General features: G+C 37.0%; 1 protein-coding gene across 2 annotated transcripts; it reads left to right on the top strand.

Moving 5' to 3' along the window:
• The first annotated feature begins 238 nt into the window (after positions 1–238).
• Positions 239–26,695, top strand: pnpla7a (patatin-like phospholipase domain containing 7a). Of its 2 annotated transcripts, XM_039668873.2 has the most exons (36): positions 239–424; positions 895–938; positions 1,743–1,808; positions 2,157–2,244; positions 3,962–4,041; positions 4,383–4,471; positions 4,565–4,705; positions 4,820–4,979; positions 7,174–7,254; positions 7,337–7,465; positions 9,165–9,245; positions 10,226–10,364; positions 11,058–11,141; positions 11,274–11,353; positions 11,444–11,596; positions 11,688–11,765; positions 12,009–12,214; positions 13,455–13,586; positions 14,193–14,316; positions 15,198–15,311; positions 15,427–15,493; positions 15,601–15,750; positions 15,847–15,910; positions 17,651–17,819; positions 18,706–18,888; positions 19,635–19,753; positions 20,248–20,404; positions 21,040–21,156; positions 21,249–21,318; positions 21,397–21,513; positions 21,774–21,922; positions 22,544–22,696; positions 22,831–22,947; positions 23,027–23,111; positions 23,317–23,414; positions 25,347–26,695. In XM_039668873.2, the coding sequence occupies exons 2-36, from the start codon at positions 897–899 to the stop codon at positions 25,491–25,493; spliced, it is 4,029 nt and encodes a 1,342-aa protein (XP_039524807.1). In that variant the 5' UTR covers positions 239–424; positions 895–896; the 3' UTR covers positions 25,494–26,695. The 2 variants fall into 2 exon arrangements, with proteins under 2 accessions (XP_039524807.1, XP_088979537.1); XM_089123411.1 differs by lacking the exons at positions 239–424; positions 895–938 and having other exon boundaries at positions 1,794–1,808; positions 2,157–2,240.
• The last annotated feature ends 1,006 nt before the right edge of the window (positions 26,696–27,701 follow it).

The following is a 27,701-nucleotide window of genomic DNA, read 5'->3' as shown; positions in this document are numbered from 1 at the left end:
AAAATGTAATTTAAACATTTAACCCAATGGCTGAATTTGTCCATATTAGATCCAAAGATGGGTTAAAACAACCCAGCCTTTTTAGAGTGTACTCTACCACCCATTTCCCATTGGGGTTAGCATGTGTACCGTATCTGTCTGACCGTATGTTGTTTTTGCATGTAATTAAAAAAAAATAGTCAAACAACAGTGGTTCCGATTGGCCTCTTCGTGTTGTTTGTAGCCAATGAAATTGCATATCACTGCCACGTGAAGGACTGTTAAGGAAATAGCAGAGATTTGACTTCATGGGGCGTAAAAGAAGCTGCCAAAGTTTGCAATGGAGTGAAATTTGTGTGGAAATGACAGGGAAGTGACCCAGCTAGCAGCTGCGGTATAAATAAAAGGATTATTTCAGCATCGTTCTCCAATTTCGCTGTCTTTAGTAAGTAAGCTACTGTTTGTTAGCTAATTAGCATTTTACACTGTCACGCATACACCACCTGCTAAACAGGTGTTTTTGTAAGATGTGCTGGTTTTATTGGTATTTTGTGCTAAAATAGTCTAAACCTAAAACAGAATTAATCTGTTTCTATAAGGTGGCGTGGTTGTTTAGTTTACACATTAAATAACGTTAGCTGTAACGCCCATAACATTAATGCATGTCATCACTGACTGCTCTAATGACAATAGAAACACTGCGTCATATTTAACTCGCATGCTTATTTTTTCCATCGGATTATCTCGAAAATGTTTTTGCAAAGGTATGTCAACTAAAGCTAAACTAAAACAGAAGTTTACTTCCAGAAAAGTTGGAGCTCAGACTTCATGACTGTTTTCATGAATGAATGACAGCTTGAGAACATGATGCAACTAAATGGATTCTCCATCAATTGAGTGGCTTTGTCTTTTTAGAAATGGGAGATGAGCTGGAAGATGAAGCACAGTGCCTGTATCCTGTAAGTATCATGGATCTCAACATGTCATTTTTGTTGCATTGATTTGCTATGCATGTGAATGGATCATGTGTGTTGTGTACTTATTTTATTCTGTAAAACTAAAGAACAAATAACACAGACATGATAAACAGAAAGACAAGAAGTGAGTAATACCAATATAGATCAAGTAATGTTTAACATACATCAGATTACTACATATAAAAAATGAAGATGAACATTTATTTTGTTCAAAGGGATTAGTCAGGATTGGAAATGTGTTCTGCATGTATTTATATTTAAGAATATGTTTCATGATATTCTGCCATAAAGAAAAGAAAACTTTTAAAATAAGACTATAAATAAATATACAAAAAAACAAAACACTACTTATGTGATTTCTTTTTAATTGTTTGGCCACTCCCTGTTTATTTGAGATGTACAGACTTGAGAAAGGATTAAAAAAAAGAGACTAATTTCTCTTTTGGCGAACAATCCCTTAAAAAAAGAATGCTGGATTATGTATTGAGCAGATTGATCCCTTTATTTTTTGCAAGGGGAAGTACTTTTGAGGTTTTGTGCAAGACAGAAAGGAGCTGAACAAACACTTTCCCCTTGAGTCTGGTATGGATAAAAGAAACCCCACATGAGCGTGTTTTTTTTCCCCCAAATTGTATTGTTTTGTGGAACAAACGTAAATTAATTATAAATGCACTTTTTATAAATACAAAAGAGTTTTTTTTTTTGTTTTTTGTTTTTTTTCAAACCAAAACCCTGACAGTGTGTCTGACTGGTTGTTGTATATTGATACTGCATGTATTTCCTCAGGCTATTGGGAGTGAAATTCGTTTCCGCCTGCAGCAGTTTGTGGAGGAGAGGATGCAGACAACAATGGTACAGAAACAATGTGTTCCCTAAATTATTTTGGAAAACTGTCTTATCCCTTATTACTTTCCCATGTGAAAGGAAATACACTGAACTGGCTCAGATCAGCTGTACAGATTATGTAACAAGTGACAGACATTTAAAATGCTTAAGTTCATCAGGTTTGTGTTGACCGATACACTGTTTAATCAGATTATAATTTCTTGCAGTGTTTTTGCCAGTATTATTTGCTATATTACTGACGGCATGTGCTTGTTTTGTTTTGTCAAGTCCAGTGATATTTTTCATCTTTCAGTTTTCCTATAATATCAGATAAATCTCCTTATCTTACAAATCTGTAACTGTTGTCTGTTCCAGCTGACGGGTGTTTTGATCGGTGCCGTGGTGGCTGTGTGTCTGATAGGAATCTCTGTACTTCTCCTCTACCGCAGATATAAACTGGCGAGTGGGTTTCCCTTTTGTTTCCAAATTGTGTTGTTTTCAGCGTGTTGCTCAGCTCTGATTCTTGAATAAGTTTTGTGTGGGTTCAATATGATGGAGGTGCTCACGTGATGTCTGCATTCACTTGATCAAAAATACAATAAAAACAGTAATATTGTAAAATATGTTATGTATAATAATGTATATTTTAATATATTGTAATATTGAGACTGATTCTTCAGAAATCATTCTAATATGCTGCTTCAGTTAAACTTTTTACTTATAATCAATGTTGAAAACATGAAAAGTCAACATGAAACAGAAGTTGCGATAGTTTTTTCTTTCCTATTGTGACGTATTTCAAATGGCACTCAGTACGGTTTGTCTCGCTTCGCCTTTCCACTGCGCGGTACGACTCGGCTCGGCACAGCTCAGTTCGCTTTAGCTCGGTTTGCTTTTCCACTGCAGTTAGTACCGCTTCAAAGTGGGTGGGATTATAGTCTGACCGTTATAGTTTATCCGCTCCTCGGCAACCAACGAGAGGAACGTCTGCACTTCGTCCACGATTCAGCCATTTGTTTTTTGGAATTTTTCTTTCTTTCTTTTTTCTTCACGCAAGTCAAGCAAGTAGTTTTAAAACAGGTGCTACAGCGGTGGCTGTTACTGGCTATTTAAATCTAAATACAATGATGCTGGTAGTGACGATTCTGTCTGACTGACCAATCAGTGGTCTACAGTGTGCTCACATCACATTTCAGTATCGGTACGGTACTAGCTGTACCGTACCATACCATGCAGTAGAAAAGCGCCAAAGCGCGCCGTACCGAACCGTGCCATACCATACCATGCAGTGGAAAAGCGCCATAAGTGAAACAGCTTCTTAAACAAAATGTAGGACGGGACTCTTGTCCACTTGGATTTGATGGGATCGTTGTGGTTTGCTTTTGCTGCGATCTCATGTGGGTGACAGGTAAAAACAAAAAATGTCCCCAAAAAAGTGATTTTTCTTTTATTGAAGATTACAAGGACACATTAACCAACTAAAACCAAAATAAATCATGTATATAATACACACTGCAATATTCTTTTCAAATTGTTTATTTCATGGTGACTTTAATATTTTGTGGATTTGTGGAGGATTTTTTTTGTAGAGTAAAAAGTTTAAAAGTTTTAATTTTTTATTTGTAATGTTATACATCTTTACTGTCACGTTTGATTGATTTAAGGTGTCTTTGTTTCCACAGTATTTTCAATTTTGATATTTTTAGGTCAAACCGTTGTTGTCTGTCAGTCATATAATGTAAGTCTATGGGGATCTCCTAAAAGAGCATGAACAGAGAAGTCCAAATTAAACATGATTTAATGACTCGTAAATGTAAGTACACATTGATGGCCTAAGACACGAAATGAGTGGTTTGTGTGAGAAAACGAACAGTATTTATATTGTTTTTACCTCTTGTAACCATAGCCATGTCCAAGACTTACATTATATGACTGACAGACAAGAACTGTTTGACCTAAAAATATAAAAATTGAAAATACTGTGGAAACAAAGACACCTGCATCTTGGATGCCCTTGAGGTAAGCTAAAACCTAATAAAAAATTAATTTCAAAGTGAACTATCCCTTTAAGTCCTTTAAAAAATGTTCTTATCTCCCTGACCCCAAATTTTTAAACTGCAGTGTATGTGTTGAGCAGTTTGCTGGAATCTGATTATGCATTTGCTTGTGTGTATTTTAAGGTCAACAGGCTGATGTTCCTCGCTATCGCTTCAGAAAAAGAGATAAAGTGCTCTTTTACGGCAGGAAAATCATGAGAAAGGTGAGTCACATCTTGCTGAAACCCATTAACTTTCCTGTGATTTGCACCCTGTTTTAGCTGCTGATTAATGGTCACATTCACAGTAGTCTATTTGTGCTCCAAGATAAATAGCTGATTGTTCAGACTGTGACTCTGCAGAGACTTGTTCCACAAATACTCATTTATTGGTGTAATTAAAATGTACATCATCAGCTAAAGGTTTAGTCTTCCTCCTTTAGAGGGCAGCATAGATTGTGGAATATCCTGAACATGTGCCACAGTTCATAACCTGTATGACTAATAGCCTGATATATTTATTTACTATCCATACTCCACTTGGTTTGTCTATTTCTATATTTCAGGTCCAGACCTTGTCCTCGACACCAACCTCCTCTTCGGTGTCTAAGCAGCGCTCTCGGAAGAGACCTAAAGTTCTAAGTATAGCACGCAGGTATGTTTAGATCTCGTATTATCACCCACACATTTAAGTCAGAAGCTGTCCAATCAGTGCCTCTGCTTTGAATCCTGCTATGATGTCATGCAGGATCCTGCGGATCAGGAAGGAGCCACCCACTTTGCAGCCCAAAGAACCCCCTCCCTCTCTCTTAGAAGCAGATCTCACCGAATTTGATGTGCAGAACTCAAATCTGCCCTCAGAGGTGCTCTACATGCTCAAGAACGTCAGGTGAACGACTCTTGACACTTACATGATCACAGCTGAACTGCAAATCACATTATACATTTTTCAACCTAGTGGAATGCTGGTGTTCTTCTAAAGTTGAACGTTAATGCATTTCAGGGTACTTGGTCATTTTGAAAAGCCCTTGTTTTTGGAGCTGTGTCGACACATGGTGTTTGTCGAGCTGCAGGAGGGAGAGGGGCTGTTCAAACCAGGGGATGATGATGACAGCATTTATGTGGTTCAGGATGGAAGGCTTGAGCTTTGCATTCATGAATTTGTAAGGATGAGCCATGGGAGTACCTTTTCAAATTCACAGACTTCATTAGAGCACTGGTTTAGGGAATGTTAACAGTTAACTTGGTCATCAACCTCATGCACACTAATGCATTCAAAAGTGTACTATTAAATTGAATTAATTATTGTAATGATATTTATTTGTATATATTTATATAAATTAAACAAAATATAAAAAGTAAATTATGTATGATGCATATTATAAAGTGTGGAAAAAGTTGCTCAGCCCTAGACTACCAATCATATATGAATAAATAAATAAATAAATATATTAAATTAAATTATGCATTATTCTAAAATATAATTATGTATATTAAAGCTGCATTCCGTAACTTTTTTTGGGATAAAAATAATAAATTGAGCAAGTACATAACCACCCCGTGTTCAAAACTGTCTGCTTGCTGTAGCTCGATTCAAAACGGTAAGCTTGTAATAATGTTTTTAGTTCCAGTGGTACTGGTGAATTTCTGCGGGAAATTTGAGCATGTCTTTGCGTGTCACATAAAGGAGTAGTTGAATTCCGGCGTTACCCCTTTAGTAAACCACAAGCGTGAGCAGCCCATATTTTTTCGCCTTGCACGTTAATCAAAGGAGTGCATTCACACCGGGAGCAGGAGCAGCGCGTGAGCAGCAGTGAAGCGGTTTCTGCGACCGTGTCTATTTTTGCTGTGCTGCTCACACTCAAATAAAATGAAAGCACAATTTTGATGAAGGAAAAAAAAAGGATTTAAAAGTGCAAAATGCACAGAATTTGCATTTGTCGTGTGTTTTAACAAGAACTGGAGTAGGCTATGTCAGAAAAGAAAATGTACCCATTTAAACTTGTTTTTATTATTGAGTTTGAGTAAAAATATATGGTGTTTTTATATATATATATATATATATATATATATATATATATATTTAATCGGCAGGTCAAACTCAATGAAAATCGGAATCGGCCTAGAAAATTGTAATCGGTGCTAGGATCTCTAGTTGGAGGTGCAGATTTAAAGCCTTTTCTCATAGCGCTTGTTATAATAAAACGCATCAATTTGATGGCGGATCCAGAAAGGCTCAAACAATGATCACCAGTGACAACTAGAGATTCACCCGTTGTAAAATGCAAAAGACTTCGTTCTGACTTCGGATTGGCTATAGAAAAAAAGAGACTGCAACCTGACCCATGCGAAAACAAGGGTACATATCAGAAAAACATTACATGTAGTTACGCAATGCTGATGTTGTTAACATTAACAATTTGAGAACAAAGTATCATTTGCACAGTTTAACGTGATATGATAAGCGATCGATTTAATCAGCGCGATTTACTGCAATGCTTTTTTTTCCCTTAGTGGGTCAGAACAGAAGTGGATGTTACTTTTTCGATGGCATTTTCTGGTGAAAATTCTTATGTTGGTCATACAGTAATTTCAAAAAAAGAATATGTGATTCTAAATGCCAGTATCCACACCAGCACGGTGACTTGACAGCCGCACATTATCCTCAAAACATTGGATTCATCGGAGCTGTGCCGTGTCGAGGCACAACCCACGTAAAGTTGATAATTCTGTGAATTACTGCAATTGCAGATTTCGAACAGAGATGGCAACAAAGAGTAAAAAATTACGGACTGCAGTTTTAATTAAAACAACTTAATCCAAAGCGCCTATTTATTTAAAATATTTATTTGATCATGTTTAGTTAAACATCTGAGCAAAATGGTTAATGTAAAATATGTATAATATTAAAAATACATAAATAATAATAAAAATATATATAGTGTGTAAATGTATGCGAGAGAGAGAGAGTTAAATGTGTCTTTTTTAAAATTGCTACAGTTTCAATAGATAAACAAGCACTAAACCCAGGTTATTAATGGCTGTGGGTGTACAATTTTAATTATGAAAATACAACTAATAAAATAGTGTTTGATTGGGTCCAATAAGTTTTATTAATGATCAGGTCTGTTAACAGAAATGGTATTGGTACGAAACCTACAGCAATTGATTCATGAACAATTCATTTCCTTGATTAAGACGCTTAACCTCTGGTTAATCTAGGGGGTCTGTCCCTGCAATAAATTCCCTGTAGGTCACTTTGAATAAGAACTGTCAGCTAAATGGCAAATGAGTAATTAAACTTAGTGCCCCCCCTAATGTTGTCAAATTCTCCATTGGGGTGTGTGTGTCTTTCAGGATGGCACAGAGCCTGTGGTGAAGGACGTGTTGCCCGGGGACAGCGTTCACAGTCTGCTCAGCATTCTAGACATCATTACAGTACGTTCTCTGTCTGCCTTCCTAATAACCTATCCTGCTCTAGTGCATTGAGATTCATTTGGGATTTCTCCTTTCTCTTCAGGGTTATCCTGCTCCTTATAAGACTGTGTCTGCTCGTGCTGCGGTCAGGTCTACCATTTTGCGTTTGCCTGCCTCAGCTTTCCAGGCAGTGTTTGAGAAATACCCAGAGACGCTAGTGAGAGTCATACAGGTACAGATTTGCTTGAACTCCCCCATGGCTGTCTGCATCAATGTGACCTCTGTCTTACTGAACATCTGTTTCAACCACACAATAATAACAGGACATTTTCTACACCTTTTTTGTATCACATATCATGTTTTTTGTTTTGTTTTGTTTTTCTCTAAGGCCCCAATATACTCACGCCAAGGTTCTGTTTCATCTTTTGCTTATTGGTTAAAAATAAATTTCAAAGGCTTGAGCAATAATATGTTGTGCACTTACCTCTCAATAACTGTGATGTTAAAAAAGCATATGATCATAGTGATGTGCATATATTTACCCAAGCTATGGAATTCAGAGTGTCACATTTAAAAAAAAATATCACTTTATACTATAGATTGCTGTCACTGTTACTGTTAAGCTGCTTTCTAGTTGTTCATGTTTTACTTGCGTCTAACCTCTACGGACTAAAGAGAAGAAATGAATCAGGAGATTTTCACATAAAAGGAGGAAAACACACCTAAAAACACACCTAGATATTATATAAGTTCGAAGGTGTTAGCTCTTGCTATAATCTCTATGTACAATACATATTTTCCAGCTTTGACTGGGATCATGTTTTGGTATTTTTTTTGTACTGTCCCTCCCTATATAAATAAACTGAAATGAAATAATTGCCACGGACCAATGGTAGTTTGAAGGTGTTCACAAGCCGTATCAAACTTTTCCCGGAAATTTCACTTTGGCAAGCTGTTTTCTCCAAAATCTTCTTCCAAACTCCAAACAAACTTAATTTGGCCTAATTTTGTTGAAAGGACGTCATACTAATTCATTCTTCAATTTCGCTTGAAGTATGTCTGGGCCTGTAATGTTCACCAGGGTTCTATCTCTCTTTTTTATAGTGGGTGGGACTGTATTAAAATAAATGATATAATATACCTTTAATAGATCTATATGTAAATGACTTGTATTTGACAATACTGTTCACACTGTAGTTCTTCAGGGTGGTCAAGTAGCTAATACTAGGGATGCACAAATATAAAAATGATGATGGATATCGATAAGTAGTAATTATTTTCATATTATTACATATAATTAAATGGCCAATATTAAAATTCTGTACCAACAAATATAAATAAATACTATTATTATTAATAATAGTTATTGTAACTGTTATAATCTATACAATTAAACTAAAAAACAAAATCAGTCATTATTAATTATGGAAATTAATTTTGTGATTTGCTAAAAATTTCATTCATCAGTGTTAATCAGTTATTAGTGTTTTTAAATATTAAGTTAAAGGAAATGTTAGATGACAGAGAAGGTTACATAAATGGTAAAATTATGCAAATTAATTATCCAATATTGGCTGATACAGTAAATTATTGTAAATAATATGATACAACAAATTATATTCTTATATGTAACATTGACCTAAAACTTTTAATGATACTGTTCAACTGTACAATTAAATTAAATTACTTTTTTGTGTTTGCAGTTCAGTCTTTGTAAACATGATAATGTGAAAAGTTAGACTGTGTATAAATTGCACATCAAAATATCTTTTTTGTAGAAGCGAAGAAAATATTTTTTTTTCCCCACATACAGCCCATTTAACTGCATAGACACTGGTGTCTTATTTGCAAGATTTCAAACTGTTATTAACTGGAGTAAGCATCGTAATTTACAAAAAGCGTTAATTTGTGTCTTATTTCTGTCTGTTTAGATAATCATGGTGCGCCTGCAGAGAGTCACTTTCCTGGCACTTCACAACTACTTGGGCCTGACCACTGAGCTTTTCAATCAGGTTTGAGAAAGAATACACACGAACATCTCAGCATTATTACTTTTAAGATCATACACACTCTTTATCACTTCTAAAATATGTGCTTTCTCACACACACACACACACACACACACACACTCACCGTTATTTCATGCTACGTTAACCTCAAGCGGCATAATCACTCCTGTGCTGGAGCCGTAAAACTCAGCTAGATTGAATAACATGGATCATAAGACCTCGGCTTTCATTTAAAGGACACCGACTTTAACACCCTCTGGGTGAAAATCTCCCATCAGCCATCACTGTATGTCACAGGCACAACCCTACACACAAGCAGCTCCCTTCTACCTTCGCCGTGCGGGCAGGCCGAGGGAGTTGTTTTCCGTTTTTGATTTAAGAAGTACTTTTAGCTTGCTCTGTGAATTTGAGTACTCTCCCATCGGCTATAAATGCAGTTTAGTTCTGTTAGCAGGCAAGGTTATGTGACGACACAGCATAAACTCAGTGCAGTTCTCACACTTGTCATTTTAAGATGGAAAAAAAAGCAAGTGATGAGTTTAAGTATAAAAATCAATAAGGTTCGATGGAAAATAAGGATGTTGATCTAGTTTTAGTTCCTTGCCACTGTTGCCTTGGCTTTTGACCGGCTAAGATGGGGACATTTAATATACAACAATATTATTGATCTGTGTTGTATTATTTTCATGTTATCACTGTGAAGCTGCTTTAATACAATCTGTATTGTAAAAAGCGCTATATTAATAAAAGTCAAGCTGGTTTTAGAAAACTAAATTAGTTTATGTTTTTTTGTTTACTTTTGCACTACATTTCATGAAAGTTTTATAGTATTTTTTATTTTGTAAATAATAAAAGGTGTTTATTGAATTGTTTGTTCTTTGGAGAAAGACCTCAGGAGTCAATGGCTGTTACATCAGACCAGTAAAATTGTTTGTGTGTCAGATGCTTCTAATTGGCTGTCTGAACTGTGAATGTGTGTATAGGAGAGACAAGCAGTGCCGCTGTTCACGGTCAACAGTGTGCTCACCGAGGGGAGTCCCTGCAAAGTCCCCCGCAGACCCCACTTCCAGACACACCCAGAAGACGAGCAACTGCAGGACGGAGACCACTTGACACACTCCGGTACACGTTTGTTTATATGTCATATACACTATTGATATATACACTGTGTGTGTGTGTATGTAAAGACTTGTTAAATTGATCAAAAGTGACAGTAAATGCATTTATAATGTTACAAATTATTGGTCTTTTATCCTGAAAAAAAGTGTGTCACAGTTTCAAAAATGTGTCACAGTTTCCACCAAAATATTAAGCACCACAATTGTTTTCAACATTGATATTAATAAGAAACGTTTTAGCAACAAATCAGTATATTAGAATTATTTTAAGGGTCACATGAAAGACACACTAAAGACTAAAGTGGCTGCTGAAAAAGTACATTTAAAATAAATGAACACTTATTTTAAATTGTAATAATATTTAACAATGTTGTAGTTACTGTATTTTTGAGCCTTGATGAGCATAATAGACTACTTTTAAAAACATTAAAAAAAAATCTTGCTATCTTAAAATCCAAGGTTGGATCCCTTCAATTATTACAGATATTTTGAATTATTACAGTAAAATAACTTTTTGCATTTGCAATATTGACTATTTACTTTTTTGGGGCTTTTTGTCTGGCACTTTTTGTTTTTCCCCTAAAAAACACTTTCCCCCCTTTTTTATTGTATTTTTTACAAAAAAAACAAAAAAACAGATTTTCTGTAAAATTGTACTTGTCTGTTTTGAGAGTGATAGAAATGTCTCATCACTTAGATGGAGGGCAAGCAGGTTCATACGAAAATGCGTCCATAGTTGCACGGAGGTCTCGCTCAGTCTCGATGCCTGTAGAGAGTTCAGGTAACAGTTCACCCATCATCTGCCTATCATTCCGCTCATATTCACGCCACACAGACTTGCTTTTACACACAAATGAGACCTCTAGTACTGAAATCTACAAACTAGATCTGGTTTCTTTGTGTGTTTGTGCAGGAGTGGCAGGAAATGACTTGAACATGGCCTATGAACGGGCCCGAGTCACCATTGACGATCCTCCGTCCATTTCTGTCAAGGTTTTTTCTTCCTCCATCTCATCCTTCTCTCATCCCAAATATCTATATATATTAAAACAGCATTGATATATTTTGTTTTATGTTCTTCAGTCCATTTTGAAGAAGAGTGTGACCATGCAGCATGCTCCGTCCGCTGTGATTCATTACACAGACAATGCATCACACTCTGACGTGCCCCCTAGTAAAGTGGGCGCCATATTCCAGGCCGCCAAGAAGGACCTGCTGGGGATTATTCCACTGCAGGTCAAAATACATCACCATTAGTGGGATATAGGTTTTTGTTAACGTACGTATTTATATGGATTTTGTGTTTATTGGTGCTGTGTTTGTGCAGGACCCCAGTTTGCTGGAGGGCAGGGTGACGCTCCATCAAGTTAAATCTGGATCTATTGTAGCTCGACAAGGAGATCAGGTCAGACATCACATTAAATGCATATCTGCTAACTACAGGGGCAGCATCTTCATTAGCTTAAAATTACGTAAGAATACATATAAAATGAGCTATTTTAGAAGAGGTTTAATGTTACTATATACTTAGCTTTTGCTTTAGGAGAAGTAGGCAACTTGCTAAGTTTTGAAACATTCAGTGAGAATTTCTAATGTGTTACCCTGTCAAAATCATTTGTTTGACTGTGTTTGTCTGTGTGTTTCTTAGGAAGTAAGTGTGCAGTTTGTGATTTCGGGCACATTGCATGTGTACCAGAGGATGATTGACCGAGAGGAGGACACGTGTCTGTTCGTGGCTCACCCAGGAGAGCTGGTGGGTCAGCTGGCTGTACTGACGGGAGAGCCACTTATCTTCACCGTACGGGCACATCGTGACTGCAGCTTCCTGTCCATTTCTAAAACACATTTCTATGAGTAGGTATTCAGTCCACTACTAATGTTAGTCTAGTTCCAAAATCACAACATACACTACCATTCAAATGTTTGGGGTCTGTTACTCTTTTTTTTTTTTTTCTAGTGAAAGGAAATTTCACTAGGAAATATTTTAAATTACTAGTGAAATTTCACAATATTACTGTTTTTAATGTATTTTTGAACACATAAATACATCCTTGAGGAACATAAGAGACTTAATTCGATAACATTTAAAAAATCTTACTGACCCCAAACTTTAGAATATTAGTGTAGACAAACTTTACTACTATCAACATAAAATCTGGTCCACTTTTCTGGCTAAAACAGCCCACAGAAAGGGTCTGTGTCTGTCTGACCAATATTTAAAATGATCTATCAATTCATATAATAGGCTGTTATGGAAAAACAGTGTCATCCATGACGGCTGTACAGAAAGCACAGAAGAAATTAGCAATAATACTTGTTACCTCTGTGTTACCTCTATATGTATGTATGTGAAACAGTGTATTGAAATTATATTGTAACAATATATATATATATTTTTAAATACTGTTGATTTTGTCATGAATATAACCATTGCTGCTGGTATCACATCATAAATAAGTAAATATTTTTAAAGCAACACCAAGTAAGATTTTTTAAGGGATAGTTCACTTTGAAATTAATTTTGGTTTGTTTTAGCTTACCTCAAGGGCATCTAAGATGCAGGTGTCTTTGTTTCCACAGTAGTTTCAATTTTGATATTTTTAGGTCAAACCGTTGTTGTCTATCAGTCATATAATGCAGGTCTGTGGTCACCACCTCAAAGACCATGCACAGAGAAGTCCAAATTAAATATTATTTAATGACTCGTAAATGTAAGTACACATTGATGGCATAAGACACGAAACGAGCGGTTTGTGTGAGAAAACGAACAGTATTATTATTGTTTTTACCTCTTAACTGGATAAACAGAGAGCATGTGCGTGCATGCGTGTGCATGCGACAGTATGCGGTAGGCTAAATTATTTACGACAGCAGTAAGGGACAATTCCACTTCCAACCTGTAGGATGACCACAGAGGAAAACTTACTTGGTGTTGCTTTAATTGGCTAATAAATGCATAGTTATATGTAACTTCTTGTTGACATTGGCTTGCAAATAATGAACATAAACTCACTCTTTTTGCTGGTTTTAATGGTTTGATGGTTTGACGGTTTGACAAGTTGTTTCACTCCCGTGTGTGTGTGTGTATTGTCAGGATCATGCGAGCTGAGCCCACTGTGGTGCTGAATGTGGCTCATACAGTTGTAAGAAGGATGTCATCTTTCGTCAGACAGATTGATTTTGCCCTTGACTGGATGGCTGTGGAGGCGGGGAGAGCTGTCTACAGGTTCGCCTCATTTCCTCATATTTACTGTTTACTTTTTTCTTCTCCTTTCGCACTATTTATTTTCTCTCTACCTCTTTATTAGCGTAAATACGTACTCTACTTAAATTAGTAAATTAGTGCACTACTTGGCCAAATGTAACCTTCTTATTAACAGGTATTATTGTTTCATCAGCTACACTCATTTTTAGAATGGGTAAAGATTTTTTTTTTTTTTTTAACCAGTACCAATAATGTTGGTACCAGTAATGTTGTGGTGGAATCAGTTACAGTAGCAACTGGAGGACAAACCCCTTATTAACACCCTTGGTTTTATTATTTATAAATTTTTTTCTTAAAGGAATTCATATTTTTATTCAGCAAGGATGCATTGAATTGGCCAAAAGTGACAATAAAGACATTTATAACACTCTATTGTTATGATATTTTTTTTTTCTCATCTTTTCCAATGCCTGCTCAGTAAGAGCTTTGGACAGAATACAATCTAATAAACTTGGCGATTTCTTCTTCTCCTCAGCCCCTCTGGCTTAGACAGATAAGCTTTCTCAGCATTTCATAAATCTTCTATGATAAATGACCCCATCCTTTCTCTCTCTCTTTCTCTCTCAGGCAGGGCGATAAGTCTGACAGTACTTTTATAGTGCTCAGTGGCCGCCTGCGTTCCGTCATCCTGAAGGAGGATGGGAAAAAGGAGCTGACTGGAGAGTATGGCCGTGGAGATCTTATTGGAGTGGTAAGCTTTTCCACATGCACAACATATAGTGTAACGTCTTCAAATCTGTGCTAGCAACCAATGATTGCACCTTGCCCAGAGTTTCTCAGAATTTGTAACCTTTTTTGACATTTTATTTTGTGCTTAGATGACTCAACAATGAATCATCAGATATCGTTCCATTTTATATAATGCTTTGAATGTACTATATAGAAAGTCTGCCTATTATATGTGTAGTATCTCCGAGAATAGTTTTGATGACATTAGTGTACTGGCATTGATGCATTCAGTGTGCCACCTAATCAGGTGTGCCAGTATCTCAGTATCCCAGGAGATCCCTCTGTCTCGTTATTCATAATGTTTTATTGTGATTGGCTGACGTCGTAGTGACGCCTATGCTGCTAAGAATACCTTTCCATGGTGATGCCATGGTTACGTTGCCTGGAGAACAGTGGTTCATTGTCCATGGATGCGAGTGATGTGATGCCTTGTTTGAAGATCCAAATTTAGTCTTAATCTACAGATTGACTGTATTTCTAGATATTGGTGTTTTGTGACTGCTGATGTTTGCTCTAATCATGAAACCTGTATGATTTACTTTTTTGATGAATAACAAATTTCAATTTCTCAAAAAATTCTGTTTCTCACTGAAAGCAGTTATATGCTTTCCGAAGACTTATATATAGATATATTAAGCATGAGTCATAGAGTTATTTTAGAATTACTACCATCATATTTAATCAAATTTTTAATTCACTTCTATTTTTATTTTTACAAAATGCGTTTCTGTATAGCTTTAATTTATTTAAAGCTATTTCAACTTTTTTTTCCAGTATTTAAAGTATTTAAACTTTTTTTCCAAGTAAGTTTTTCATGTGTTGTGTGTATGTGTGTGAATGTAGGTGGAAGCTCTGACCCATCAGAACAGAGCAACTACTGTTCATGCTGTTCGGGACTCAGAATTGGCTAAACTACCTGAAGGTGCTCTCAGTTCCATCAAGAGAAAATTCCCACAGGTATGCCAGCCACACTGCATTTGCTTTATAGCCAGAAACTGCGGTTATTAGAGTTTCTCTGCTCCCTCTGTGTCTGTATAATATCAGTTTTGTTCTCTGTATTTGATCTCATTAGGTAGTCACAAGGCTTATTCACCTGCTCGGACAGAAGATCCTCCAGCAAGTTAATGGACCTTTAACAGGTGTGTGTGTGTGTAAAAATATCAGCGGTCCATGTCCGGCATTAAAGGCAAAGGTTTCTAGGCTCCATATTATGATAACTGCGTTGTATCTGTATTTTAACGTCCAGCTCGCAGTCTAGCTCTACACACTCCCGGCAGTAAATGGGATGCGGGGAACCCTGCCTCAAACCTTTCTACCGTCACTGTACTCCCGGTATCAGAGGAGGTTCCTCTGACTGCGTTCACCCTGGAACTTCAGCATGCACTTTTAGCTATTGGTGAGGACTGCTAAATTTTATAGATTTTAAATTATTAAGATGAGAAGGTTTACAATTAGAGAGAAAGCTTGGGTCAAATTTATCTTTGTCTTCTAGGTCCCACTCTTCTCTTGACAAGTGACATCATCAAACAGCGCCTCGGCTCTGCTGCATTAGACAGGTACAGCATCAAAGTGTCATTATAATTTATATGGGATCAAATATTAGTTTATACAAATGTGTGCCGACTCCATCTATCAGAATATGCAAATTTATTAATATATGCACATTTTTTGTGTTCAGCTGAAAAACAACAACAAACTCATTTTTATTTTGTTTTTACACATTGAAGTAGTCGTTTGATGAGCGAGATGAAAGCTGTTTTGTGATATGTAAATGAACACCACAATTAACCCCATAACTAATCAGTCCGCATGAGTCCTGGTCCCTCTAACCCAGCTTGAGATCTTCCTTTTTCCTTTTTGTTGCTGATGTTTGTCTTAGTTGTGAACCGCTTCTTGTGTTTTCTGTTTAGTTTAAATTCAGAAAACTTTTAAGTCCCAATACTGTCCTGGTTTCTGTCAAGATTATTGACAAGCTCTCATCCATCACATGTTTATTGGTCAGTTTAACAGCATTCGATCCACTGAGACAAGGAACCGAGTCCAACACACATTCATCAAAGTAGCTACAAGAGGACTCCTGAGTTCACACATCCTCTCAAAAAATGTGACAATGTAAAATCTATTACTTATAAACCCAAACTGTGTAGCAATGTCTTTGTTAAATTTGATATGGTGTTAAATATTTTTGAGTGCATGACATACACATACACTACTATTCAAAAGTTATAGGCTCAGTAAGAATTTTATTTACAATTTAAAGTCTTCTGTTTTTATTATATTTTAAAATGTAATTTATTCCTGTGATGGCAAAGTTGAATTGTCAGCATCATTACTCCAGTCTTCAGTTTCACATGATCCTTAAGAAATCATTCTAATATGCTAATTTGCGGCTCAAGAAACATTTTTTAGTTTTTCTTAATGTTGAAAACAGTTGTGCTGCTTAATATTTTGGTGGAAACTGTTAAAGTTCTTTGAAGAATATAAAGTTTAAAAGAAAATATTTTTTTTAAAATTAAAACATTATAAATGTATAAATGAAATAAGAAATGTACTGTGATTGGCAGCGCTTAGCAGAAGAACTCTAGCTCTAACTCTAGCCCATCCCATGAAGCACCGTAAATAACGTAATCGAGTTGGTCTCCCTACGCTCTCAAAATACTTTAATATTTGAATGCATATTTTGCAAAACCTTAAAATATATTATATATCTCAACATTTTTTAATGAGTGTTCTATTTATCCATCGCTTTTCATTCGATTATGCTGTTTGCAATGCTTCAAGAGATTGTAGTTCTTGTAGTCCAAGTTTCAAATGCATTTTTTGCTTCAAATCAAAATGTATTGTTATATCATAGCTGATTAGTTTGGTTCATGGCTTATAACGCTGTTCAAACTTTTTAGAAATCCCTATGGGATAAATGAATCAAAAATACTTGGAACCAACACCACTGAAAAAGTGGGTGAGCACTGTTGCATCATAGAAATTTACTTGTCAAAAGTTCACACAATTCATAATTTAACAACTGAAGTCATTAGAATCCTTATTTCAATTCACTTGAAAAGTGTATACATTATACATTATTATTATCATTATTGGGTATCCTTTCCATTGTTACACTATTTGCTTGAAATAAATAAATAAAACATGTCACTTACTTCGACGTTTGTTTAATAGTTTATTAAAATGTAACACTTCGATTATCTAAACTTTTAGAAATAACTTGCAATACAGAGAACAAATCAGATTATTTGCAGAGACCATGAAAAGTAGCTAAAAATAGTTTCGCTCTACTCCAGTGTGCATGAGTACAGGTTGTCGAGTTGGCTGGGTCAGCAGGAAGACATCCACCGCATAGTCCTGTATCAGACGGATGTGTCACTCACCCCGTGGACTCAGCGCTGCATCAGACAGGCTGATTGCATCATCATCGTAGGACTGGGAGAGCAGGACCCAGCCGTGGGAGAGGTATGATGGTGTTACATCATCAGAGTGAAAAACACTTACATGAACTGGTGCTACTGTAAATTATGTATCAAGACTCATAGCTACACCGCTTTTGCTACATCCACTGGAAACTGAAGAGTCTTTAATATAAAAACCCTTTAGTTCTCAAATTAAACGGGCTTCAAGGCTTAATTTATCATTCTCTCTGGATGACAGGTACTTTTATACATTGAGCCCAAGTAATATTAGGTTGTTTGAACCATAACACACCTACTCCAGGTGCTTTTTTTTTATTCTTTTGTACTGTAGGTCACTGCTTAACCACTCTGTTCACAGGCAGTATTCAACCATGTTGACGGGACTCCCGTGGAACTGCAGGGCTTACTTAGCTCTTTTCCTAGAGAGCAAGAGATTCATAGTTTTAGTGCAGCAGGAAGCATATTTTCAGATATCCAGGGTTTTGGACAGTCTTTCGGCTTTGTGTTTGAAGTTGGATCAGAGGTCCGGGGTAGAGCAACATTCCTATTGATCGTGTATATCCTGCAGAGTTTAAAGGGAACGGCCTCTATGGCGCTGCTCTTTTGAATCAGGGACTCAAAGATGTTTTAAACAAGTTTGAAAAAGGTAATTGTATTCACAAGAAAAGAATTGAGAGATGACGTAGGTTTTCTCTTAAACGTCCCAATCAATAAGTATTCTTCTGAAAGAAGTGACCTTGTGAAAGAAATGGATATGTTTCTATTATATTTATGGATTAGTTCTGCGTTCAGTGCGTTCCATTAAAGAAAGTGATTTTATTATCTTAAATGCATTTTGACGGAGTGTTGTCTAGTTGATAGACAATGGTTTATGATATTCAGGATGATATTCAGCCCTCTGTCTGTCTGTCTGTCTCTATTTCACTCAGCTGGAGCGTATGTTAGAGGGGAGTGCGGTGAGAGCACAGAAACAGCTGGTGTTATTGCACCGGGAGGATGGCCCTCCTCCCAAAGGAACAGCCGAATGGCTGAACATGCGGAGCTGGATCTCCAGGCACCTTCACCTGTCCTGCCCCCGCAGAGTCTTCTCCAAGAGGAGCCTGCCAAAATTGGTACAGCACTCAATATTACACTTAATGGTTTCACTGAAATAACTGACATTTTGAAAGTCATGTGGTCTAGCTCAGGGGTTTTCAAACTTTTAATGCCACAGACCCCAAAATTGGATGATGCAAGAGTTTGCTTTGATTTGTTTAATGTAATCTTAGTATAACATCAAGATTATATCAAATAAATAAAAATTGTAATAATATATACATTTATTTTAATTTTATTTTTTCACAGACCCCCGGCCCTTGACATTTTCTTGAGTGAAGGGGAATTTTTTTTTATTATTATTGATTTCCTTTCCAAAATTATGCATTTTGATTTTTGACATTCTGTTGATATTCCTGTCAAGTTTCCCAGGCTGCTACTGGTGTGTCCTTGAACTCCATTGACTATAATATGTCATGGCAAATATTCATCTCTTTCAGTATATAAAGAGAAAACCAACCACAAAGTAGAATTAATTTGACTTTTTTTTTTTTTTTTTTTTTTTTTGAACTGGCTATTTTATGATCTGCCTCATAGCTGAGATTGGAATAAAGACAATTTTAATGTTTTATGAATGGCACCAAAACCAGGAAACTCTTAATAAAAGGGTTTCCAGTAGTGGCCATAAGTTGGGTTGGCAGCTGTATTAATGAGCATATCTGACCCAAGACCAAGGTGATGTGGGAGAATTTTTGCGTTGCTAATGTAACATGGATTTCTGTTATAGCTTTGGTTTAAGTTCCTTTGTCATTTGTGTTTTCAGAGAGAGATGTATCAGCGTGTGTTCCAGAAACCGGCCGATCGCCACTCTGATTTCTCACGCCTGGCCCGTGTCCTGACAGGAAACACCATCGCTCTAGTGCTGGGGGGTGGAGGAGCCAGGTACTCACCTTTTAAAAAAACTGTAAAAGAGAAGAAAAACACCTCCACTGTTTTGAATGCATTTCCACACTCCCACTCTTGTTGACACTACTGTGGCATTTTCTTTTAAAAGCCCTTTACCACCCCCTCTCAGTCTTTGTTTGACCTCTTGCCTCTGTTGTTCTCTTTCTGTCATTTAATTTGATCTGACATCCTCTGTTTGTCTATTCTGTCTTTTTTGTGGTTGGCAGGAGGTGTTTAAAGGTTGGTTGCTGTTTTTTCCTTTGATTTCTGTGTAGTAACCTGTGATTGATTCTGTGTTCAGTGTTTAATCTGCCCAGTCTCCTTTAGGCTAGGACAGGGTTGTCGATTTTAATCAAGCCATATTTGGGCATCGTAATTTTTTTTGACAGATAGAACAGAACCAACGTAAAAGGTTATGTATTGATTGGCCTCATATTACTGGGTTTATTTGCCCCCCCATCCCCCTTTTCATCCCTTCTTCCCTCTTCCAGGGGTTGTTCTCAGGTGGGCATCATTCGAGCATTGAGTGAAGCAGGAATCCCTATTGATCTGGTGGGCGGCACCTCTATCGGGTCCATGATGGGTGCGCTGTATGCAGAGGACCGCAGTTACAGCAGAATGAGGATCAGAGCCAGAGAATGGGCCATGGTGAGAGAGAGACCACTGTAATGTGAAACATTTTAAAACCTGAGATGATCCTTGTGGAAAATACACCACAGTGCTCATTAAAAGATGTGAATTAAGTACACAGAACCCTTTCTTTTTCATATTATTTTTTCCTGTTATTTTTTTATTTTTATTTGTTGTTCTTTTTACTTTCCTTTTTTTTTTCATTTTGTTTACTTTTGTTTTTTTCATCTAATTTTATTTTTATCTTTCCTATTATTTTTTTCTTTTCTTCATTCCTTTTTTCTATTTTTTTTTTTCATTTTACATTAAAATTTTTCCTTTTCTTTTCCTTTCATGTACCTTTTCCTATTCTTTTTAGTCATTTTTCTATTCATTTTAATCCTGTTTTCTTTTTCCTATTCCTTGTCTCTTATTATTTTGTTCTTGTTTTCTTTTCCTTTCTTGTACCTTTTCATTTTCCTGCTCATTTTCATTTTTTTCTTTTTCCTATTACTTGTCTTGTTCCCTTTCTTGTTTTGTTGTTCCCTTCATTAGCATTTCTTTCCCCTTTTCTTTTTAATAACTATTCCTTTATTTTTCTTTAGGATCTAAATAAAGTGCCACTTAAATTGGTCATCAAAAGTCTAACTTTGTTCCCCTCTCTTTCTCGGCAGGAAATGAATTCCATGTTTAAGAAAGTGCTGGACCTGACCTACCCAATCACTTCTATGTTTTCCGGTGCTTCGTTCAACTCTAGCATTAGTGCTGTCTTCAAAGACAAACAGATAGAGGTAGGAAACTAGATCTTTTTGGCTCAAGAAATCCTACACAGGATCGCAATCTGCCAAATTCAGCAGCTTAAATGTGTTTGGCTCGTTTACAGGATCTCTGGATCCCATATTTCAACATCACCACAGACATCACCGCCTCTACGATGAGAGTGCACACTGATGGTTGGTACTGTCACATACATTTATGAGCCTCTCCTTAACCAGGATAAATGTCTGATGTTTCCTCTCCCTCTGTCTCAGGCTCTCTGTGGAGATATGTGCGTTCCAGTATGTCTCTTTCTGGTTACCTGCCACCATTGTGTGATCCAAAAGATGGACACCTGCTCATGGACGGAGGCTACATCAACAACCTGCCAGGTGTGTAGTAGTGAATTACACGCTAGTATCAAGTCCAACTCTCTCGGCCTGGAGGGGGGGGGGGGGCACAGGGATGTTCATGGGGCGACCAAGCCCCTCCCGGCCCTCCCTCTGTTGCTAGGCCTGGGGCAGACTATGAGTGTGCGGTCTATGGCCTAGACTACTGCGGTTTATCAGATCTGAAGGATTTGGCAGTTTTGTTCTTTTTAATGATGGTGGTTAATTGTTGGTGAGCGTTTTGATTTCTGTCCCAATTTCAGCGGATGTGGCACGCTCCATGGGTGCAAAGGTGGTTATTGCAATTGATGTGGGAAGCCAAGATGAAACAAACCTTACTAACTATGGGGATGCCCTTTCTGGCTGGTGGCTGCTATGGAAACGGTTCAACCCACTGGCTGAGAAAGTCAAGGTGAGGGAGACTTTACCCATATGCAGTGCTTACTTAATTAGTTGTGTTTTCTAAGGCAAGCATGGCTATTACTATTACTCGTAAATGTGCTGTCAGATTTACTGTTGTTCTGCGAATGATAACAGAAAGCTGCTTGGTTTGAAAATGACCGAGCTGTGCGTCATATATCACTACACTATTGACAATAGACAGTGAACCTTTTTTGCCAGTGAAATTTCACTTATGTGACCTGATTTTTAGTGTTAACTGCTTGTGATTTTTTATTTTTATTTTTTTTTTACATTTTACACAAGTTGCAGTGTCAATTCATGTGATGGTGTGGTGTACTTACCGGTGTACCAGTTTAAACGGATGACAAAACAAGCAAAAATATGCCATAGATTTGCATTTTTGGGGGAACCTGAGCCATATTAACTAGCAACCAAACATAAATACCCTAGCAACCACACAGAATACCCTAGCAACTGCAAAAAGATTTAAAAAAAAAAAAAAAAATTTAAAAAAGCAAACCGCAACTTACCAGAACATCCAAGCACTAAAAAAATAAAAATAAATCTAGTTTCTTTAATAAAGTTTTCATGGATTCTCATGGATTTTCAAAGTTGTGTGTGACTGTTTCAGGTGTTGAACATGACTGAGATCCAGGCTCGATTGGCTTATGTGTGCTCAGTGAGACAGCTTGAATCTGTTAAGAACAGCGACTACTGTGAATACATCAGACCACCCATCGACAGATACCGCACGCTCGAGTTCGGCAAGTTCGATGAGATCAGCGTGAGTTTTATCTCCTTTACTTTTTTACCGTCCGCACCCTAAGTATTCAGTGTTTCTCCTGCACTTACACTTTTTGGGTTTGTTTTGGTGTGCCACGTGTGTTTGTTTGTGTGTGTGGCTGTGTGCACATGTAGGAAGTTGGGCACCAGCATGGGAAGACGGTGTTTGATGTTTGGTGCAGGAGTGGCGTTGTAGAAAAGATGATGAAGGACAGACATCAGGAAGAATTCCACAAAACGCAGAGCAACAGTGTAAGCCATAGGTCACCTAAAAGACTTTTCAGATGTAAGTTGTGTTAACAGTTCCTTACTTCAGTTTGTTGTTCTGCAGGTGGTGACCTGTCCCAATGCTTCTTTCACTGATCTGGCTGAGATCGTCTCACGCATTGAGCCAGTCAAACCAGCTCATGTGGATGGTAAATCAATGCTAAACCTCTTGTAAATGTACTTTTTAAGATAGCATTTGGCATTTAACATTCTGTTTCATGGATTTTTGGCATGCATTTCCTGCATATTGATCTTTCTTTGGCTGCTTCTTAGTTGGATGTCATTTAGTGTTGTGTGATTTGTGTACAAACATCATTAAACTAATGCTTCGGAATATCGCCATCTTTCCCTCAGATGAATCGGACTATCACACTGACTATGAGGAGGAGATGGCAGAGAGCGCTCTGTCAGACATGGAGCTCTACAACCATTACAGTGAGCACACAGACACTGTAAGTCTTGCATACACACACAGATTTAAAGGGACATTCTAAACTTTTTTAGCATTTTATTCTTGTTCTTCATGTCAACTATTTCTTCTACCAACAGTCCTAATTTAAAGGGCACCTATTATGGAAAATTCACTTTTACATGGTGTTTGAACATAAATGTGTGTTGGCAGTGTGTGAGCAAAACCACCCTAGAATGATACAAATCCACCCAGTGGTTTTTTTACAATTTCAATAAATCATGTGCACTGCCTCAGAACGAGCTGTTCTGAGATTCAGCTCTTAGTGACGTAGAAAATGAGAAAGGGGTTTGATTGACAGTGTGGCTGTGGCCTAGACCCCGCCCTCGGTGATCTGTACACATCATCCTCCATTGTTTCAACGACAGCCGGTAATGTCTCTTGGAAACATAAGTGTTCTGTCGTGGACTCGTGGATTAATCCTGTTGTTGTGGCTTAAAAATTAATCCTCAAGTGTGGATCGTCATCTACTGTTTGCGATCCAACGTCACCTCCAGTAACAGTAAGTGTATTTTATGATTTTTGAGCAAATAGTCTTTTTAGTCGATGTCAGCCAATTCAACAACAAATGCGTCTAAAGTTGTTGACATCGTAGGATGTCTGTGTATATAATTTAAACCTTGTTTGTATAGTGTGTAACCACACGTTTATAAATATATATACATATTTAAAGGTATTGTATTAAAAACCGCATATATGTTCCTGTTCTGTAAGTTAGCCATCACATTTGCCACAGAAGCACCTGTATGACAAGTAAACATGACGCCACAGGTACCCGTCCCTCGCATAAATGTAATTTCGCTTGTAAGTTACGTAGCAAACTTTATCACAGAATGTGTATGTAACGTTAGTTTAAAAAAAATGCGGCAGCGTTAGTGTTTGTGTGTGTGTGTGTGTGTGTGTGTGTGTTGCTCCACCATACTTGCAAAGAGGACGCGTTTACAACGCTAAAGTACATAAATGTATCAAATAACCATACCGAGACGTACTGGTCCATTCTCATTTGTGTTTATTCTGCCGGAGTCTCTTCGTGCTATTTATATATTCCGATTCAAACGTACGCTGAATGACAGACAAAATAGCGCGTCTCTCACTCTCCCCTTCTGCTTAGACCGACTGCCAGCCATAGGTATCAAGTGACGCCCTCATCCAAAGGCAGGGCGGGGATATGCAGCTCATTTGCATTAAAGTGACAAGCCTCAAAACAGCTCATTTTCAAACAGGCCCCAAAATGACATTTTCAAATGGTTATAATAAATTAACTGTGGGGTATTTTGAGCTGAAACTTCACAAATACATTCTGGGGACAACCGAGACCAATATTACATCTTGTAAAAAGGGGCATAATAGGTGTCCTTTAAGTGAACATGATGATTTTTCTTCCTTGCAATAAGTTGTGGTTTTGCTGTTCTTAAGGGGGTCAAGACACCTTTATTTAACTGATATACAATTTTAGATTTTCTTTTAAGGTCTTGAACCACAGAAAAATGTCCACCCTTTCTCTCTCCCTTACAATCAAACCGTTAGTATGCCTTTAATATGTAGTTATTATGTCAATATGGTGACCAAAAGATTGCTATGTCAAATGCATGCAGGTCTGTTAAATTTTGTTAATCAAATAATCAGTTGTATCAGTTTCCACTAAAATATTAAACAGCACAACTTTTTCACATTGATGATAATAAAAACCTTATAATAGAATGATTTCAGAAGGATCATGTGACACTGATGACTGTAATAAATTACGTTTTAAAATGGTTCAATTTACATTAAAAAGAGAAAAAGGGTTATTTTAAGTTATATTATATTGTGTTTACAATATTTTTGATAAATGCAGCCTAAATGTGAATAAGCCTCAAAGTCCTATGAAATCTTTAAAAATAAATTCATTGATTGTATTGATCCTTATGTCCAGGATGAAGAATTCGAGAGGACTCGCAGTCAGCGTGTGTGTTCTTCTGACGTGGAAAATCTGGGTCCTGAGTCCTCCAAAACACTGCAAACGTCCAGTCCGCAAGATACTAACAGCCCTCCCACCCTCCACACCAGAAAAGCACACTGACTGAACTCTCCGTCCTGAACTCTGACCCAGATGTCAGCATGGTAGTGTACAAACACTGACAATCCCAAGATTTGGGGTTTGGCCCCCTGTATACATTCCAGTTACACTTCATGTCCAAGCCCTGAGGATCAAAAAATTAGTGTTTTGTGTATTTACACAAGCCTTTTTTTCCCTCCTCTTGTGCATAAAATCCTAAGAAAACATCTATATCTCTACTGTTGCACTGGGTAACATGGCGTGGGGGTTGAAATGAGACCATCTGAGTGGTAACTCAAGATTATTCCCAGAGTTTCTCTGAAGTTTCATGCTGACTATGAACTAAGTCTCAACTCTAGCCCATCTTGAATTACCGGTCAATAACAGAAGAAATTGCACGACAAAGACAATCAACTACAACATTGCAAACATTGTATTTACAAACAGATTGGATTGTGCGCACAGTTGATTGTTTCTAATGTCAATGCAAGTAGCAGAACACAGTAAAATAATGATTTTGAGATAAAACAAAAAGATGGGGGATATTGACTGTAGAGTTCTCGATTTATAAACTCAGAAAACTGATGTCGACTTTCGTTTCATTAGACCACTTGACAAGTCAATTTATCCCACAGCTTGGCTGTTCATGCAGGCCAATGACTCCTTGCTGAGGGGTACCTGATCTGTGAACAGTTGAGTGATCGATTTAAACTAACCAGCATCGTATATCATACCGAATATGTCTGAGTTAATCATACCTCTAGCTGCTGCTGCATGTGATCAAACACAAGCAAAAAAGCAAACCTATCAATGCAATATTTTTTACGTTTCTTGTTTTTGTCGACAAAAAAAAAAGCCGTATGAGACCTGTTGTGCCTTTTAACCTTATTAATAAAATGTATTAAAAATAAATGTATTAACAGTCTGTGTTTTTGATTGTTGCCATGACTGACATTAATTTAGAGATTTGTGGTCAGGCCATTCTTTTTGAATCTTCTGGAACAATCTATAATGCTTTGTGCCAATAGTTTTGCTTTAAATCTGTTGTGCTAAAGCTATGAAGAAAGTACTTATGTTTTCCACATTTCAGTTTGTTTTCAAAGTTAGAAAAACTACAGTATGGACATCTGAAAGAACAAACAAAAATATGCAATTGTTTTCTAACGATGGGTGTCATTTTGCAAACGTTTTAAAATGCTGATTTCTAATAAACTGCCTTAGTCTTGTGTGAAGCTTTTGAAATATTTGTATATTTGCATATGTTGCATAATGTAGGGAGGCTCAAGCTTACCCTGTATGCTGCACTCCAGGAGCCTTGTGTGCCCGGCGGCAATTATGGCGATGAATTATGAGATTCGGCTGTAAGTCCACGGTTTTCCTGCCTAATGGAAACTGCTGTCTTCCATCATTGCTCAGTGCACACTTTGAGCAAAGCTGCCTCAGCAGGCCACCACACGTGAGATTTAATGCACTCAGACATGTAATGAAGAAAAAACGCTTCCAAATGAGTTTTGGAAGTGAGAAGTAGGAGATAATCGCACATGATGAACAGACGTCTAATGTATCACATGTACTGACATGTGCAACTGCACTGGGTGTGGGGTCAGTCAAGTACGGAGCCCCCCTAGTCCCACTTTGGCAAAAAAAAATTAATTGATAATATCTCGTTGCCTCAAGATAGTAACTCGTGGCCTCAAGATACTAACTCGTAGCCTCAAGATAGTAACTCGTGGCCTCAAGACACTGCTTGCACGACAATCTATACTGTCCTCTTATTTTGTCTTGCCCACAATTTTCGGCAATTAATTCAGCCTGAACCATTTGACCTATAGATTCCATTAAATCTTTTTGTTGATATTTCTAGCCTAAAGTGCTAGTAGATTTAAAAAAAAAACAAAAAAAAACTAGTAAAACTTTTTGAAAATGAGTGATGATATGCATTAATTTGTGATAGTTCTTTCTTATATATATAACATATATATATATATATATATATATATATATATATATAATTTTTTATTTTATTTTTTTCTGCATTCTTTTGCTCCATTGAAAGCTCTGTAATTTTTCTTCAGGAAATGCAAATCTAATTCTCTATTATGAAATATGTATCATTATTATTCATGTATTTGTTATAATCAAATTATTAATTTATATCTTCTGTCTGTTGTCCAGAAATGACACTGCAGAAATGACTCTGCAAAACTGCAATGCTTGGAACTTCCTGCATCT

The sequence above is a fragment of the Pimephales promelas genome, chromosome 19 (assembly GCF_988280905.1).
Source record: "Pimephales promelas chromosome 19, fPimPro1.hap1.1, whole genome shotgun sequence".
NCBI classification, from domain to species: Eukaryota; Metazoa; Chordata; class Actinopteri; order Cypriniformes; family Leuciscidae; genus Pimephales; species Pimephales promelas.
Note: the sequence above shows the minus strand (reverse complement) of the source record. Positions and strands in the feature narration are given on the sequence as shown.